The sequence below is a fragment of the Xenopus laevis genome, chromosome 4L (assembly GCF_017654675.1).
Source record: "Xenopus laevis strain J_2021 chromosome 4L, Xenopus_laevis_v10.1, whole genome shotgun sequence".
In the NCBI taxonomy this organism is placed as follows: domain Eukaryota; kingdom Metazoa; phylum Chordata; class Amphibia; order Anura; family Pipidae; genus Xenopus; species Xenopus laevis.
In genome coordinates, this window is record NC_054377.1 from 69,904,496 (window position 1) to 69,924,300 (window position 19,805).

Consider the following 19,805-nt stretch of genomic DNA (forward strand, 5'->3'; position numbering starts at 1 on the left):
GTGTGCCATTCTCTGCTTGCCCAATGCTGCTTGTGTGTGCCATTCTCTGCTTGCCCAGTGCTTCTTGTGTGTGCCATTCTCTGCTTGCCCAGTGCTGCTTGTGTGTGCCATTCTCTGCTTGCCCAATGCTGCTTGTGTGTGCCATTCTCTGCTTTCCCAGTGCTTCTTGTGTGTGCCATTCTCTGCTTGCCCAGTGCTGCTTGGGTGTGCCATTCTCTGCTTGCCCAGTACTGCTTGTGTGTGCCATTCTCTGTTTGCCCAGTGTTGCTTGGGTGTGCCATTCTCTGCTTGCCCAGTGCTGCCTGTTTGTGCCATTCTCTGCTTGCCCAGTGCTGCTTGGATGTGCCATTCTCTGCTTGCCCAGTGCTGGCTGTGTGTGCCATTCTCTGCTTATGCAGTACTGCTTGTTTGTGCCATTGTCTGCTTGCCCAGTGCTGCTTGTGTGTGCCATTCTCTGCTTGCCCTATGCTACCTGTGGAATGTTAGCCTGTTAGGGGTTTGTTCTTGGGGTTTGTTAGCATTTAGAAATTGTTGTTAAGGGCCCCTAAGGTGTTTAATCATGTGTTGGGGGGTTGTTGTATTATACACAGGGAAGGATGAGGCATATGGATTTAAGGATATGTTTTAACATGACATCAATTTTTCACATATGAGTGATGAGGGATTTCCCTGCAGTGAGCACCAGCCATTTGGTTTTTTGGTGTGCTACCACAGTTAATGTGGATATCATCTTAAAAGTTCTTTTGGTAACATGGGTGTGGTTTACAGTGGGTGTGGTTTAAAAGGGGGCATGGCCAAACTGACTTCTATTATCGGCCCACCACCACATAAAATTTTGGCCCTCAGTACCACAGAAGTTGGACAGCACTGCCCTAGATGAAACAATTTCTGCCTAGAATGGAATAGACAGGTTTCTGAAAGGCCTTATTTTATGACTTACTGTGTAACGCTACTGCTGTCTAGTGGATACAATAAGTAAAGTAACCTGACCTATAGATTCCAGAAACTTTACAATAATATAATTACAGTAGAACCCCCATTTTACATTTTTCAGGGGACCAGAAAAAAATGGTGTAAAATCTGGGAAATGTATTATGCATAATATATAGGTGGGACCACAAAACAACAATGTAAAATGAGGGAAAACTTAAAATCAGGGGATGTAAAATTGAGGTGGTTTTACTTTATATACAGGGATCAGTGTAACACCTATTGCAATACATAAAGATACTTCTATGTATAAATATACAGATTAATATATCCCCTATTGTCTCCCTAAGAGATAATAAGTCACCAAAGAGTTCCTTGACCATATAAAGCACAAAGTGAAAGCTGAGGTCAGGGAACCCATGAGTGACTAATAATATCTTTATATTTTACAACAGGGGGTACATTATTTTTTTATACTACACAAGTGTATTGTAAAATATAAGGATATAAGTCAGAAAGGAGTTGCATGACCATGTAAAAAGTCATTAAGCTACAATTTCAGGCTCTTATCAGCCTGAGCTATGGGCTCAATAGAATTGAATAGAGCTAAACTAAGTGCTATTAAAAAAATAGTTTTTTTTATTTCTTGAGTTAAGATAAGCAGGGTAAAAAGTAAAATTTAAGCTCTTCCATGTTTAGTTCATGCAAGATATAGATAATCAGATTACTACTGTATTTTAGTGCAAATATGGGCAGGGGCACTGCAGGCCCTGGTGCCACCCTGATGCTAATGCCGAAAACACAATTGCACTCAGAATTTCAGTTCTTGAAGTTACCAGGAGCAGCTCTTTTCCTCCCCTGGTAACTTGTGGGCCGCTACCGCCTGAGGTGAATTTATCAACTTGCCTCATGGCAGCAGCGCCCCGGTATATAGGTATATACTGCCCCTCATGCATCCAAGTCTATTACAATGTCACCTTCTGATTTTATTTCCTATGATAATTAGGAAGCATCCAGTGTTAACTTTGGAGAAAAATTGAAAGACTTCATGCAGAAATATGATAAGAATGCAGATGGTCGTATTGAAATGGCTGAGGTGAGACCTGTGCTTTATCATGCACGCGTGTGTATGTGGTGGAATATATATTGGTATTAATAATTGTTCTAATCTGCATATGTGTTTTGCCTTTCCAGCTGGCCCAGATTCTCCCCACTGAAGAGAACTTCCTGCTGTGTTTTAGACAACACGCTGGATCCAGCATTGAATTCATGGAGGTCAGATTCTGAGCAATTTAAAACTGTACAACAGTGCACACTCTGGAACACAATTAGGGTTGCCACCTTTTCTAGAAAAAAATACTGGCCTTCCTATATATTTAACTTTTTTCCGTATTAATAACATTGGGCTCAACCATAATTTTTACCGACCAGGCCAGTAAAATACCGGCCAGGTGGCAACCCTGAACACAATTTACATACTCATACTTGGCTTCCCCGGTGATATATTTTAGAGGGGAAATATGTCAAATCAAGTAAATTACAGCTTGTCCAGCATGTAAACCCTATGTGCCATGGGCCTAAGAAGATGCTTTGCTAAAATTTGTTTCAGTGATAAAATGCTGTAAATAAAAAGTGTTTGTGAGGATGGCCACAAGCCCCAATATCTTTTATCATAAGCTCCACCCATGGTTGAGGGGTTTATCACAGTAAATTCCCTGTGCCCACAGCTAATAATTTTATTTCTGAACTCATTAGGTCTAGGGTTGCTAGTGCTACCTTTTGTGGGATGGAATTCCAGGGAGAAAAGATTTGGGGGCACGTATGTGACATTATAGGGTGGGGTTAGAATATGGCAATCACCGATTGGCTGACTGTCACGCCATTCACTTTAATACCCTGCCCTGATTTGTCCAGTTTTTATCCAGACAGCACTTGTGAAAAGCTGGACAGGTGACAACCCCAATCAGGTCACAATTTGACAGTCCCTCCCCCAGAATTGCTTGTCTAAACCAGGGGTCCCCAACCACCGGGCAGTGGACAGTCCTGAACTGGGGCACCAAGCCTAGCCTGCAATTAACACTGGCGAGCCGAATTGGACGCACAGTTGCTGTTGCCCCCCCGACCCCCCCTGTCCTTGCAAAAAATGTTTCCTTTACACCTGTTCCTGGGCTAAAAAAGGTTGGGAACTGCTGGTCTAAACCACAGAGTTCTATGTCTTTGAGGCTACAGCAAACCACGAGTAAAAACCTCACATATGAGAGAGTTTCATGTTGAGTGTGAAAGCTGCACTTAATTTTACCACTGGACTGTCAAAACATGTACTGCAACTTCTTCCACAGCATACACTGTGTAGGCATCTGAATTTTGTTCATTTGGTGTTTCAGGCCTGGAGAAAGTGTGACACTGACAGAAGTGGTTATATTGAAGCCAATGAGTTGAAGGTATGTTGTTAATAGTATTTTTACTACTAATTAAGATGATTTGAAAATAAATTAAAGCCATTCATAATCTATAGAAGGAGGCATAGTTGATGAGTGTCCTACAGACAGTATTTGTCCATAATTTCCTTCTAGCAGTTAGGCAGATTTTAGATAGACATAAAAGGATGGATGATCCAAGATTTCTAAGTTGTCACAGGAGTTTCTCATCTTGGATTTTGTTAGAAGTGTCTGTGACACGTACATGCTCAGGATGTCTTGAGCAGCCATTGACAAATTTATATATATATATATATATATATATATATATATATATATATATATATATATATATATATATATATATATATATAGCTCCGAAGGTTGCCAGCACTCTTGAAAGAATAATTAATTTGCCTGGGTGCAGAAACAACAAAATATCTCCAAGAACTGTAGAAAGATCCGCACTCACAGGTCGGTCTTATAGAGAAAAATAAATAATTTATTAGTTACACAGGACTGACATTTCGGCCTCCCCAAGGCCTTTCTCAAAGAAATGCCTTGGGGAGGCCGAAACGCTCATTCCTGTATATGTATGTATACAAAAGAGAACAAGAAAGAGAAAGAACTGACCCATGTATTTGCACCCTCCCATCAAAGCATGTCCACAAGCTCGTATTTATACACATCTAGTTCTTTCTCTTTCTTGTTCTCTTTTGAATTACCACTTGACCCTGCACACCATCTTCTGTTTTTCTCATTTGATGGAAGGTGCTCCCCAACTTCTTTTCTATATGTATATATACAGTAGGTTCGCTCAAAACTTGCAAACATCCACCTGGGTGCTGGTCACAAAGTTAATTGTATCAAATAGTCACAAACCGCACTCCAAGGTGTTTTTAAGAAAAAAGTGTAGAATTTATTACTTCAGCGTTTCGGCTCCAAGACTCGGGCTGTCTTCCCGAAGACGGCCCGAGTGTTGGAGCCGAAATATTTAAAAAAGTGTAGAATTTATTACTTAAACGTTTCAGCTCCAACACTCGGGCTGTCTTAAGTAAGACGGCCCGAGTGTTGTAGCCGAAACGTTGAAGTAATAAATTTTACACTTTTTTTCTTAATAAGTCCTTGGAGTGCGGTTTGTGACTATTTGATATATATATATATTTATTTATTCAGTATAATGTGTGTCGGTCCCTAAGCTCAGTAAGTGACAGCAGCACAGAGCATGTGCAGTGAATCAGCAGAAAAGAAGATGGGGAACTATTGGGGCATCTTTGGAGACACAGATCTGCACTGCTAAAGGGTTGTGGTTACCTTGGGCTGGTACAGAAGCCCAAACTATGTACAACATTTATGCCATACGTCTTTATTTAAGCTTTAGTTCTCCTTTAATGACATGGTTATGATTATCATGATTGAATCCATCATGTTGCTGGTTGTTTCTTTCCATTCATCTCTTCCAAGCATCATTTTTTTCACATTGATTTGGGTATTCTCATTTCTTCAAAATAAGAAACATTCTATTTGGTCATTTGTGCCCTGATTAGATGGCCATGGTGTTTTTAAAAGTCTTCACTGACCAAATTTCAAAGATCTTTTACTTTACAACTAAAGATTACTTTTGTTGTCCTACTTGTTCACGTTGGCAACTTTAGGACTTGCATTTCAAGTACTCTGATGCCCAGTTGGCACCCTACAGGCCGGCACCTTGCAGATCTTTGACATTTTTTAAAGTAACCCCTCTGGCGTTTGTCAGAATATACAGTACTTCCAGTCTAGGCCTCACTGACACTCACTTACTGGACTGCAACCATAGGAGCATCTCTAGGACACCTTTGGAGAGTAATAGTTTTTTATATAGTAATATATACTGTGACGTATATGGCCAGCTGAACAGATTTACATTTGTAGATAACTCCTGGGAACAGATTCGCAGAGCTCACATTTATATATTTTTTTGTCTTTGTTTTCAGGGCTTTCTGTCTGATCTTCTAAAAAAAGCAAACCGACCTTTTGATGAGAAGAAACTTCACGAATACACACAAACTATTGTAAGTGTGCAGCAGTAATCCAGTGAATCTGCAGCCTATAGAAATTCTTTATTGTTGTTAACTGCAACTTCAATTGACAAGCTTAGGTCAATGGCACACAGAATTTAGCCTTTCTGCCTGCTGACAGCCACTGCCAATTCTGCTACATGGAAAACATGCTGCCCTACAGCACATCATTTGGCTATTAAGTATCATTCCAAAATTCTGACTTTATTGTCTTAAATTAGCACTCTCTTTAAGGGGTTGCTCACATTTAAATTAAATTTAGTAAAGTGCAGAGAGTGATATTCTGAGACAATTTGCAATTGGTTTGTTCTGGTTGTTAGGGTCATATTTCCCACAGCAACTAGTTTGAATAAGAATAAGGAGATGGAATGAATATGAAGATAAGTAATAAAAATAAATAAGTAATAAGAAGATAAGTAATAAAAAGTAGCAATACAATAAAGTGCTATAGTTTTTTTGTCTGATGGTGTCAGCGACCCCCATTTGAAAGATGGAAAGAGGTAAAAGAGGAAGGCAAATAACAATTAAAAAAAATAAATAAAGACCAATTGCAAAGTTTTTATGAAAAGGACATTCTATAACATAATAAGAGTTAACTTTATGGCGAACTATACTTTAATGGCACTACCGTGTATCACAGCAGCTTGTTTTCCCTTCAGCAGAACTGGTAGTAACTAACTGCAGGTAAGGACATTTCAAAAAGCCCATGTTCTGTCTCCTTTAGAATGTTGGGGTTCACTTGACGTGCCACATGTATAGCTGCATTAAAGCAAAACCATTCATAAAAGGGCTGTGTAAGTGTTCAAAGTGTACAAGAGAATTGCAGAGTTGGACTGGGTTACCAGAGGCCAACTAAGTACCTAACTCAAGGGAACACCACCCAGCCACCTAAGGGCCCTCCACCGCTCACCCAGGCCCGGATTTGTGGAAAGGCCACCTAGGCCCGGGCCTAGGGTGGCAGGATTTTAGGGGGCGGCATGCTGCCTAACCACACCCACATTGGTTCAAAAACACTCGGGATGCACTGGAGATACAATCATTTTTAAAATTTCCCGTGCACCAATCCCCATAGCTCCAGTCCATTAAATTTGCATGAATAAAGGGGAGGGGACAGGGGCGACGAATGGCAGCAGGCCTAGGGGTTCCCACTATGTAAATCCGACCCTGCGCTCACCACTTCCACTCCACCACAGCCACTCCGCCACAACTGCTTTCACCCACTGTGCTACTTACTTTGCTGTTAATAATCAAAGATATATATATATAACCTACTTGGAGTTGCATATTATAGCAAAAGAGTTTAACCATTGTACTGTTATTTGGGTATAAAAGACTGCCGCATTACATACCTCACCAAAAAGTGTTTGTGCTGAATGCATTAGTTCGCTTAAAGCTCACAAATGCATCACTGTTTATCTCTTTATCCTCCAGCTGCGCATGTTTGACATGAATGGTGATGGTAAACTCTGCCTGTCTGAAATGTCTAGGTAAGAGACTTATCCAGGAATTTGTATTTAGTTCATACGCAACTGAAAATTAGAAGATGGTTCCCTAGCAATTTGATATTTGTTTCTTAAACAAGTGTGATTTCTCCTGAACGTTCCCTGCAGCCGAGTTATTAATAACCCATTTTGAGTAGCACTATTTTATGACTGTTGGATTGTTAACTTTTTGTGAATGCTGCAATTTTGCCCCACTTAACAGGTATGCAGGCATTGTGTACAATTTAAGTCTGATACAAAGTCTGCCACTATAATGCAACAATTCCATTTTTTATATTTATATATCCATGTGTTGGGCATAATTATGTTATGAAATAGAGCCACTTGTCATAGAAATTAAAATATAAAGTTTCATGTACTATATTAAAACTTAATAAATTCACTTTGTTGTAAGAGTTATCAGCAACCTTTTTCACTTTTCACAAAATTATCCAAACCTTTCTTGATGCCATCTAATGTATCTGCCAGTACAACCACTTCATAGACCCGTTTCTACAACTTCACAGCTCTTACTGTAAAAATTCCTATTCATATTTGATATTAAATCTTCAGTATTGGTATAATTAATGTGTTTCAGATAGGATCTCAAACAGTGTTCTGTTTTATTACTCTTTATTTATATAGCACAGACCAAGGCTGGCACTCAGTGTAGACAGAATAGGCAAGTGCTTAGAGCGCAAAAGTATGTGAGGGGTGCTAGGCATATACCCCAGTGGAGGATTGACCACCCTGCCCCAATGGAGCTTACCATCTAACCTTCCAATCAAATTCACACACACTATAGTTAGCTTATCAGGAACCAGTTAACCTGCCTATATGTTTTGGCATGTGGGAGGAAACTAAGGGGAAACCCACATAAGCACAGGGAGAACATAATTGCTTGTTGATATTGCCCTTGCTGGAATTGAACCTATGACCCTAGGGCTGCAAGACAGCAATGTTAACCATTGCGCAATGGCCCTGCAAATTTTAGGAAGCATAACAGAACTGCTGCTTTCTGAACGAGAACAAGAAAAAAAAAAGATCCACTTATCCAGTCAATATTGTCAGCTAATCTATTGATGCATGAGAATGAGGTTATTTGCTGACCTAGAAATAACAACAACCCTATTGCTATACTTGAATTTTAACTTTTCGGCTTCACACTGAACAGACGAGTTTGCAAAAGACCTGGTCTATTTAAATTTGCAAATACACACTGACCCAATGTTTCTATTATCCATGTAATTCAGAGAAGTATAGGCAAGCTCCAGTTAAAACTGTGAATTCTATTACAGATTGTTACCAGTGCAGGAGAACTTCCTACTGAAATTCCAGGTGTGTGAAATCTATACACCTAATCTATGTTTTTTTTGTCCCCTGTATTCATTTGTGTGTATGGACTCTTTTTTAACATATTGTCTTTATTTTGATTTGCAGGGGATGAAGTTGAGCAGTGATGAATTTAATGCAATATTCAGTTTTTATGATAAGGTAAAGTTGCTAATAGCAGCTCCCATGTACAGACACACAGCTTTCTTACCCAATAGACAAATGGAGAAATACTGTATACTAAAGATTAATGCATTAGTAGTTAGCCTTTTTCTGATGCTTTGTGGAAAAAAAGCTTTTTTCATTGGGACTCTATATTTTGTTAAAATAATAAATATGCATGTATATTATTAAAAGAATAAATATGCCTGTATGGCGAGCTATAGTCTTACATTGGTGACACAGGCAATGCTGCTGCAGGGTGTTCTTTACTCAAGGTAAACCTGAATGGCAGATGGTACCCTGTGATAAGTTCTAATTTTTAATGAAAAACATCTATAAAGCATTTTGTTTGCTATGTATTTGTTAGGGAAACTACCTTAACTTTAAAATCATCTTCTGTCTCTCTTTCTTTCTTGGCCTTTCAACATACTTCCCAACATAGTCTTGTCAATAAACATACCAATCAGTTTCATTTAGATTTATGTGGTTTATGTACAAAATGAGTATTTTCCCAAGGTAACTTGTTCATGACATAATCAGAGAAATGTGGGCGCTTGGAAAAAGAAACCTGGAACAGACTTTGTTAAAAAAAAGTGCCATGTTGGAAAATGTATTACCCTCATATGGCCCTATTAATGAAAATGGATTTCTGTACTGACCAGATATGTAATTGTGCTCTATTCCTCAGGATGGAAGTGGCTATATAGATGAACATGAGTTGGATGCTATGCTGAAAGATTTCTTTGAAAAAAACAAAAAGGTATGTTGTTATTCAAATGCTTTGTGTATATAGCACCAACATATTCCTCAGCAATTTACAGAGAATGTTGGGGTTTATTTTTAATCAATCCCTGCTCCCTGTGGAATTTACATTTAGATTTTCCTACTGCAGTCAAATCCATTTAGATAATTTTTTCTCAGAAGCCAGTAAACCAGTAGCATAACTTAAAGGGGAACTATGGCAATTTTTATTTTAATATAAGCTTCATTGTACTGAAATAAGAAACTTTCTAAATATAATCAATTAAAAATGCTGTACTGTTTCTAAAATAACTAAGTTTATCTTCACTATTCCTCTCTCTGTTTCTCATCATTCTGTCTTCATTCAGTGGAATTTGGTGTCAAATTTTGATTGACCATTAGATCCAATATGTCTTTTAGGGGGGCAAGTGATTCCACCACAAACAAGATCTAACTAAATAACTGACTTTAGCATAAATGCATGCAGGTAGACAAGATTTCTGGTGGTTTTAAAAATAAATTTTCTAGGCAAAATGAACACCACCAAAGGCTGTATTAGACCTAAAGGTCACTCAAAATCATACTCCCAATACATGAAGATAGAATACAAAAAGACAGATCATCATTTTTAAGTGATTATACAAGTATGCGACCCATTATCCACAATGCTGGGGACCGGGGGCTTTCCGGATAATGAGTCTTTATCCGTAATTTGGATCTTCACATCTTAAGTCTACTAGAAAATCATGTAAACATTAAATAAACCCAATAGGCTGGTTTTGCTTCCAATAAGGATCAATTATATCTTAGTTTGGATCAAGTACAAGCCACTGTTTTATTATTACAGAGAAAAAGGAAACCATTTAAAAAAAATTGAAATATTTGATTATAATGGAGTCTATGGGAGATGACCTTTCCATAATACTGAACTTTTTGTATAATGGATTTCCGGATAACGGATTCTATACCTGTTTTTTTTTATAAAATCTTCACATTTGCAATAGTTCCCTTTTAACAAAAAATATATCTTTGAGAGGGCTTAGCTCGCAAACATCACAAACAACCCACTCCCCCACTTACACATTTGCTTGCAGCAGACAAGCAAGCAAATTACTGTAGGTGTGGCAGATGGGGCTGGTGGGGTGACAGAATGTCCAGGCCCTGTGGTTGTGGGGTCTGCTGTACGTTAGTTATACCACTGTAGCCACCTTAGCTGGTGCACCTAGAGGGAAACCCTGGCAGTGCCCTTCCATTCCCCCACTCTGCCCCAGCTCTGCCCAGTGCCCCTTCTGGGCAACCTGGAAACCACGTGCAGAGGTTGCCCTTATGGTAATGGATCACTGGGTTTACCCATAAATAATTATGATCCTTTAAATTATTTGCATTAATATACCATTACCAGTAATGTTCAAAACAAAAGTAAAAAAAATATTTTTGGAACCTGAACCTTAATATTTAAAGATTAACTCCACCCACATAATAAAAAAATGAAATAAATAAAATACATTTATAAAAATACAATTAAAGCAACTTTTCCAATATTCATTATAGTATTAAAGGTATTTATACAGTGTCGGACTGGCCCACAGGGATACCAGGAAAACTCCCGGTGGGCCAAGGTGTCAGTGGGCCCTCCTGCTTCTAAACATTTGGCCTATTTCATGGCCATTCCCTATTTCTATGAGAATAAAGAGGCTAAATAGATGGAATAATAGATTATAGCATGTAAAGAAAAGAGAATAGGAGAATAGAGGTTGAGTAAGGAAAGGAAGAAAATAATACTTTGAGTGGGCCCCTGGTTTAAAGGTTTTTGGGTGGGCCCCTGGTCTAAGGGTTTTTGGTGGACCCCTGGTGTCCCAGTCCGACACTGTATTTATAAGTGTAAAATGCTATTGGCAGAATCACCCTTTTTCTATTGTCTGCCTTCAGGATGTAGCAAAATCCATCTCTCCAGCAGCCAAGGCTCCAGTACCCAAAATTCCTTGCATATTCTTAACAGACCTGTGCAGAAATATGACAGGTCGTTCGCACTAAAGGCAATGGCTTGCAACAGCGGTGATGACAAGCAAATCTCTGCCAGAACAAATATGGCGTAGGAGGAAAAAAACAATATATTCCATTAACCAAACTGCATACATTTCAACTGATTTGTTGTGTACACAAAACCTGGACTAAATAGTCTGAAAGTCAGTGTTTCAAAGATCTTTAGCTGGAACATAATAGAAATCTGTGCCCAATAGATATATAAGGAACAGGGTTACTCCTGCCATTTGGCAAGTTGAGAAACTTGCCTCAGTCAGCAGTGCCCCACAGATTACCAGGCACTTCCTTATTGCTGAAGGAGCACAAAAAGGTAACTGCTGGGGGTGGCATCATTAGGCCACTTCATGGTGGCAGTAAAGGCAGAATAACCCCTACTAAGACAAAGTACAGTAGAACCCCCGATTTTATGTAACTGCATTTTACTTTTTCTTGGATTTGCCACAGTTTTTTTGCAGTCCATACAGGCAAGAGTCATATTCCCCCCCCCCCCCCGAATTTTCATTTCCCCAGAAGTATGCCTTTTTATGCCTCCCTCTGGGAAACAGAAAGTCAGAGTTCCACTGTATTTTAACTTTATATGTGTTTATTTTTGCTTTGCGTCCTTTTCATTACTTTTTCTTAGGGCCATGGCACACTATGAGATTAGTCGCCTGCGATAAATCTCCTCTTCTGCGGGTGACTAATTTCCTGTAAATCGCCAGCGGTAAAATGTATGCAGCGCTTCGTTTTTCTGAAGTTGCCCTTCTTTTGGGCTACTTCGGTAAAACATGGTACCCCATATCTGTTACTGTCATTTTAAGCTTGTCCTTGTGCAGTTAATGTATTGATGTTCCCATTTCAGGATGTGGATATCCAGAGTCTAACTGGTTACCGTCAGAGCATTATGTCTTTGTGTGACGGGGGACGTCTGTATCGCAAAGAACTGGAGATTGTACTCTGCAATGATTCTCCCTCCCTTAAGTAGTGTGGGACCATTCCTTCGTACACAAGCAGCACTGCACTGAGCTCCTGTATCTTGCCCCACCCCACCCTTGAGAAGCCAGAGGAGAGAGTACTGTGCATGAGAGAAAAGTGAAGAGACAGTAGATAAAAAGAGAAATTTTGTGTATGATAAAGGTTTGTCAGAAAGAGACCTTGGGGAATGTGTAGCAATGGCAAATGACAGATTTAGTGCAAAATGAAAACAACTTACCTGTTTGTATAAGAAGAAAACTGAGATCTACTAGAGTTTCTGTGTTTGAGAGAAAATGGTACTAGAGCAGAGGAAACCAGTCAAATGAGGTATAAAGAAACTAAGAAGAAATGAATATAGATATTGCAGGGATATGGCAGTCCAGTTAGACTGAGGAAATCTTTGTTTTAGTAGTACATATGCTAGAAGGCTACATGCCTACATCCCTGTATGTATCAAATTCCATTGCAAGTGAAAAGGTATCCCAATACATAGGACTAGAGTCCACATCATGGGCACTACCTCTTATGGCAAATAATGGATCTCTAAAGCAACTGTACAGCTAGCACACTGATTGTCAGAAGCCAGGGAGAAAGAAAGTAAGGAAGCATGCATGTCATTCAACCTCACAAACCAACACTGTGTTCTTCTCACAGGTCCTTCTTCTTAGTTCTCTCTGGTAGCTCTCACCGTGGGCAATTCACCCAGTATGTTCCATTATTTCTGTACTGTCTCTTTCCTCTCTCACTCTCTCCTTCTGCTTCTCTAAACTAGATACCTGTTGTCCTGGGTTTAAATGGGGGGTTTGTCTCCTTTCTCATCAGCTTGTGGATACCACAGAGTGAATCCTTTTTTTATTTTTTGGTTTTGCTTGTTTAACCTGTTAACCAAAGAATGAATAAATCTGACTGATCCAGTGCATTGCCTGTGACTCTTTTTTATAGTGTATTATCTTAGAGTTAGAAATGCTATGGATTTCATGTACAATGCCGTGCTTAAGCCAGCTATGGCACCCTCACAGTAACAGTGCACTGTAGTCATAAGATAGATGATATGCACTGCAGCCGCATTTGATCTAGTGAGCAGTCTAATCATTTGTGTAGTGGGTCAAAGTGATAGCTGTCGATATTTGATCCTGAAGGCAGGAAAATCTTGGTGGGCAAGAACCACATCGGGCTACACTCACATACAGTATAATAATTTTTCCCTGGGGCAAACCCTAACAACGAACAGATTTAACTGAGTATGGCTCACTTAAATCTAATAATTTGGCGCTCACCCTAAGGGCTATGTTAACCTGGGTTAATTCAGCTCATTTAAACACCACATTTTTAATAGCTGCAAGACGTGGCAATGAAGCATCCACAAAAACAAAGATGAATACTGAAAGCCTGCCTGCAAAAGCATAAAAACACCAATCCCTTGATCTGCTTCAGTATGTGCATACTTCAATGTTAGTCTGTGGTGGGCTGTTCTGGGCCTTTTAATGCTGCACTGTTTGGGTACTTAAAAAAAGTGGTGCGAAAGATAGTGAGTGAATGAATATCTCACTGTATTCAGATAAAGGTTAAACTGGAATAAAAAGAAAACAGAAATATACAAAAGTAATTGGGAATGTGCAAAAAAGGTATTTTTGTGATGATTTCACTTATTAATGTATTATGTGCTTAGCATGAGTATCTATCTAAACATTTGAATATATAAAGTAGAGCAGAGATGGGTTGACATGCTGTTTAGAGAGGGTCCTCATACTAGAGACCAGCACTGTTCAGTTGTTTCCATATAGTGTGCCAATTAGTCACCATACAATATTTTTGGGAGCCAATAAAATGATGATGTCATTCAAAGAAGTCAGTTGAATTCTGAAAAAGTCTGAAAATCTCTGGAGGGCCACATCTGGTCCATAGGTCTCCATTTGAACAGCCTTGCCCTAAACAATAATAATTACTGGAGAATCGTGGATCGTTGGTTTTATTTATATTCTCTGCTTTTCAGCATATTTCTACAATGGTTACAATTTTTCATCTCTGCTTGTGTATTCAAAGACAACTGTCAGTCTGTGCACAATTAGTAGCAATGCTCAAGGTGCTTGATCGCTCGAAATGATTGCATTCTGCAACTGACCAATCAGGAACTAGTGCACAGAGACCCCAGGGAAAACACGTTTTCACTATAGAGAAAGGGAATGCCAAGTACAGAATTCACTTTCAAATTTGGCAAGATCCCAGCTGCAAGATTAGGTATGTTTGACAAGCGGTTGCCAAACACAGAAGCAAAGTCACCTTTATTCCTCTACCAAAAAGTAATACTACTTCAAGGGGTACTGGGGGAGGTTCTACATTAAAATATAACTTTTAACATTCATTAATTGAAACAACTTAAAAGCTTGTCAAAACAATAATTTTAGTGGAGAGGTCCATAAAAATACTGTATTCATACACACAGAAGTACGCTTACGCTTTTTTGGCGAATAAAAAAGACATTTTTATATACAGTAGAACCTCCCTGATTATTACAGAAGAATGCCTGTTAGTACACAGAGTTTATGATTTACAGTGTTATGTGATTGCAGTCCTTATTTGGGGCAGATAGTTTTATACTCTCGCACCTGAATATTCCTATCTCTATTTATTCCTCCCTGACTTGAACATAGCAATTGGCAGCAATCTATATAGGCATCCTTGTCTAGAGCGACAGCTTTAGGGGGCAGCTCTTGGTTGCCTACAGAGGTATAAAATAAATTATTTAAAAAATGTCACCAGGCTGTAACCAGACACTTGCAGCTAAATCAGGAGGTGCAGTTGAGGGAAGAGTTTTACCCCCTTCCTCTCTTAATAGGTGCATGTTTAGACAGCACTGTACATACTCTGATCTGAGAGGGGAGGGAGTTGGTGGTTTGGTGCCTAGGGTAGCTCTGGAACCAAATACACTGCTGGCAGTAGGGCTAGCCTCTGATTCATCCTTTATTTCTGGCACCCAGCATTTAGGCCCATAAGGGTTATTATAACACCCTTTATGTTCAATTCTACACTGTTTCAAATCCTGCACATGATATGGGGCATTGTGCTAGTGACAACATTTCACTATTCTTACCTCATTGTACAGTATACAATACAGGTTTGAGATCTATTATTGGGAACCCAGTTTTCCAGAATCTCCAAAATACCAGAAGGTTGTGTCCCATAGAGTCTATTTTAAGCAAAGAAATCATACTTCTTTAATGATTTCCTTTCTTATTAGGAACAATAAATCAGTACGGTTTACTTGATGGTAACTAAAGTTGACCATACATCATTTAGCAAGGTCCCCTTGGGCCAACGATTGGATCGTAATTGCAGATATACTGGCCATCAGATCGAGGACTGCATAAACGCACAGATGCGGCCCTCAATACAACAATATTAATCCTGCATGATCGACATCTGTCCTATTTTCCGACAGGCATTTACCTGCCTTTATTAGCACTAAGGGCACTGCTTTCAACCTGCAAACTCTCAGTTACACTCTTTTTTAGCTCCATTTATCTGCACTGAAAAGTACAGCTTCCACTTTAGTGCAAGTACACAGAGCAGAGCGAAGATCGGTCCAAAGGTGAAGGCATATAAATAATTTACCCCATTTATCACATTAAATAGCTTTCAATTCATAATGTCCCACTGTCCTCAACTTTGGTCTGCTGTATCATAGTCCCCCTCCCCAACCTGTCTTGTACTTTAAAAATAGCAGTGTGAGCAGGTCAGGGGCCAGTGGAGGGGCACTGTCCAAGCCTTCAGCAGCTTTTTGGCAGGGGGGGCCCGATGTTCCCAAGTTACTCCACTGATCATAAGGATGGAAACAACGTTGAAGTCATCTGTCTTAACTCTCCACTCTCTTTGTCTGGATGAGTTAAAGGAAAATTAATTTGGTGGGCCCAATTGTTAGTCACCCCCCACTTATTATAATCACTTACCTGATACCGCGGGCCATGTTCCAGTGGGCCAACTCCAGTGATTTTCATGTTCTTTTTTCTTTAAGGATGCTTTGTGAAGGTACATATTTTGCTTGTTGACTATGTAACACTTAATTTGCAGGCAAAGGGTAAATAATACTCAAAAGTGACATCTTTCTTCACAGAGATTCCTACCCAATGATTGTATCTAGTTAGGAACAGCATCCATACATAGCTAATTTATTTTACATTTACTACATTACTACACAGGAGATTTAGATCATATTTTGTGGATCATATTTTATCTGATCTTCCCATGCAATCAGGCCCGGATGTGTGGGCAAGGTTACAAAGGGCCAGGCCGAGGGCGGCATTGAGCTGGGGGTGAAATGTTGTATGACGTCTTACACCCCAGGCCCCTCTTTATTTCGCCCATGTCCATCCCTGTTTAGCCCGTCTTGCTCCCTGCACCTCCACTTCAGAGGACTCTGGGTGATGATTTTATGCATTTCAATGAAGTAGGTAAGTTAGGTCTCGGGGGCAAATTACTGACAGCAGGAAATTGACCTGTTATTGTAGGAGACATGGGGAAAGTGGCTTAAAAGGGTTGTTCACCTTCAAGTTAACTTTTGGTATGTTATAGACGGGCCAATTCCTAACAACTTTGCAATTGGTCTTTGTTATTTATTTTGTTATAGGTTTTGCATAATTTGTATTCTTCTTGCTCTTTCCAGCTATCAAATAGGGGGTCATTGACCCCAGCAACCAACAAATAGTTGCACTATTTTATTGTTATTATTACTTTTTATTACATGTAACATGTAACTTCCTATTCATTCCCTCACCTATTCATATCTCATTCAAACCACTGCTTAGTTGCTACAGTAATAAGGCTCTAGGAACTAGATAGTTTCTGAAATAGCAAACTGGAAAGCAGCTGAACAGAAAAAAATATTGAACTGGTCTTTATTATTGATTTGGACATTTTTTTTAAAGCTGTGTCCTGGAAAAGAGCTAGTAACTGACATAATCTACTAGTATGTTTTCTGTCACTTCTGTTGGGTTGATTTGGATATTATCGCAATCAGTGGCAGATTAATGAGATGTGAAGCCCCTAGACACTTTCCACAGGGCCCCCCTTCTAGGCTACTCCCACTCCCAAAAGTTTAGAAATATAGCAATTAATCAGGATCACTGGTGCACCTGGAAACACAAGGGACCATGATTTAGCTTTTTTCAATTATTTGTATTTTCATTTACATTTATTTTTATCTGTGCTGCTGGGCTTGGGTCTGGATGGTACCTGTTGGGAGAAGGTTAGGCAACCAGACAAGGCAAGGTGCGTGAGTTTCATGCGCCCGACCATCAGTAAATATATCAAATATAAATAGATAAATTAATTTATTCTAAAATTGCGTGTGCACTGCTGGACAGTATCCATAAAAAATATTTAAGCTAAAAACCACAAAAGGTAGAAAGTGGACCCACTCATGGGTAATGCCAAAATTTCATTCAAGCATCCGCTAATAATTATTATAGCTGTATGTTGAATAAGTCTTCAAAGCCCCCTCCCTTCCATTGTTCCCATTTTAGTAAAAACCTGTCTGACTACGATGGGAACAGTGGGAGCTGATCTCGCCACCGTCCACCTATGCCGCCTAAGCGTTTCGTCGTACAACCGGCTTCTTCAGGGGCATAAGTGGTGTGTGCTCGTCGTTCTATGAGTTAAATAACTGGAAATCATATCATACTTCCAGAGCAGAGATTTTCGTTTCCTGGACTGGAACAAGCTTATTGCTTATCTCTTATTGGCTAATCCATGGTAACCAAGTACATGTGTCTGGAAGTTCATCACCACGGCACTACTTCCACCGGTTGCATATTGAAGTCATGCTTAACCTACCCTTTCTGCTGCACTGTTACAATGAGCCTGCGTTGCCAGTACATAATTGGCTGTGACCTAAGGAACTCACATTTATGATTGGACACAAAGTACATGTTACATACCCCAGCTGTCAGTGTGAATTTAATGTGTCAAAAATGAATGAATCAAAAAAGGTTCCACAATTAATAAAAACCTTTTGTTGTGTTTTGTTTTATTTTGGTTTCCCCTACTTATCCATAGCTCTGTGGGAGGCGTGTAGTTCTTTTAATACTGTAAATTAGAGAAATGGGATGAAAGTAAATGCCTCATTGAGCCCAAATGGAGCTTTGCTGTTCATTGCATAAATCCATTGTGCCTCTTGTTGTAATAATTTTTTATTAACATCTCTAATTCTGGTGGTTTGTGTAACCTGTTCAACTGCAATAAATGTTATTACTCCTATGTTACCATTGCGGTGTTCACAACATTATTATTTGTTATTTACTTATACTCACCTGGTGTTTATTCTTAAAATACCTCCAGCACTCATGGCAGGATGATGACAAAGTACCAATGTCATGTACAAATACCCCCAGAACTCATAGCAGGATGATACACAGGGTCGGACTGGCACTGACACTGTGTAAATACCCGGTGGGCCCTAGGCCCTCTAATTACATTGGCGGCACAGTGCATCCTGTGCCAGAGCCAGCCGCTGCGTGAGTAGGGTTGCCACCTTTTCTGGAAAAAAATACCAGCCTTCCTATATATTTATCTTTTTTCCCTATTAATAACATTGGGATCAACCATAATTTTTACCGGCCAGGCCGGTAAAATACTGGCCAGATGGCAACCCTATGGGCCCACTGGCTCCCTGCCCACCCGCCTGCTTGACAGCCAGCACCGTCTTCCCTTCACCCTGCACTCACACAGCCTGACAAGTGGCAGTCCTGCAAAAGCGGAGGGGACCTGGTCACCCGGGCATGACAGTTAGCTGGCTGGTTCTTTCAGTGTGTGCTGCGTCTGCTCGTAGGGTCGGACTGGGCTGTCACCCTGTGGTTCCTCTTCCTGCCATGACCAGTCGGAAGAAGGGCCTGATGCCCGACTGGGGGTTATTTATCAACACTGTGCAAATTTGCCCCTGGGCAGTTACCCATGGCAACCAATCAGATTGCTGCATTCATGGTTCTACTTGCAGCTGGCTTTAAAAACCTGATCACTGATTGGTTGCTATAGGTAACTGCCCATAGGCTAATTTGCCCAGTGTTGATAAATGAGCCTCACTTAGTAGTGTGTATCAGTCTAGCCCTGATGAACTGTACCAATGCCATGTACATATACCCCCAGAACTCATACCAGGATGACGACACAGTACTGATGCCATGTACCATATTTGATAATCTTATAAATCCCTGGAAAACCATCCATCGCATGAAAACAGCAAAAAAGGGCCCTTTGGAATCGTGCTTCTTTCAGAGAAAATGTGGATAGGAAGAGCAGCTGCAATAAAGAGAGAAATAAAGAGACAAAGCTGCTGAATGAGAATAGATTCCCTGTCCTGATCACTGCTGCTCCCAACACACATAAACTTAGGCCACTAATATTCATGGCAGAATGAGGCAGACATAAGTCACTGCAGCTGTGTCAAAGAATGGCGCACAATCTGAAGTACAGATCTCTTCCCTGTCACATATGGGGCAAACCAGCAATTTGCACTTGGAGACCAGTCACGTGGAGCAGGGGAGGCGGAGGGAGGGGGAACAGCAGGGGGAGGAGGGTCGGGTTACAGCCAATAGCTCAGTTTTCTTTCAACTGTAGCGGAACCTCCGAGCCTTGGGTGGCGCTGTAGGCAGGCAGGAGTGAGTGCATGTGGATATATTCCCCTGCATATAGCTTTC

The 19,805-nt window shown here is 40.0% G+C and overlaps 1 protein-coding gene across 1 annotated transcript in view; it reads left to right on the plus strand.

Moving 5' to 3' along the window:
- Window positions 1-13,034, plus strand: part of calb2.L (calbindin 2 L homeolog) — a 32,368-nt gene extending 19,334 nt beyond the window's left edge. Inside the window, exons 3-11 of the mRNA XM_018258089.2 lie at window positions 1,937-2,026; window positions 2,125-2,205; window positions 3,315-3,371; window positions 5,321-5,398; window positions 6,836-6,891; window positions 8,184-8,223; window positions 8,326-8,379; window positions 9,068-9,139; window positions 12,005-13,034. Of these exons, the coding sequence (XP_018113578.1) occupies window positions 1,937-2,026; window positions 2,125-2,205; window positions 3,315-3,371; window positions 5,321-5,398; window positions 6,836-6,891; window positions 8,184-8,223; window positions 8,326-8,379; window positions 9,068-9,139; window positions 12,005-12,127 (651 nt within the window). The 3' untranslated portion in view covers window positions 12,128-13,034. The remainder of the gene's footprint in view (window positions 1-1,936; window positions 2,027-2,124; window positions 2,206-3,314; window positions 3,372-5,320; window positions 5,399-6,835; window positions 6,892-8,183; window positions 8,224-8,325; window positions 8,380-9,067; window positions 9,140-12,004) is intronic.
- Window positions 13,035-19,805: the final 6,771 nt, after the last annotated feature.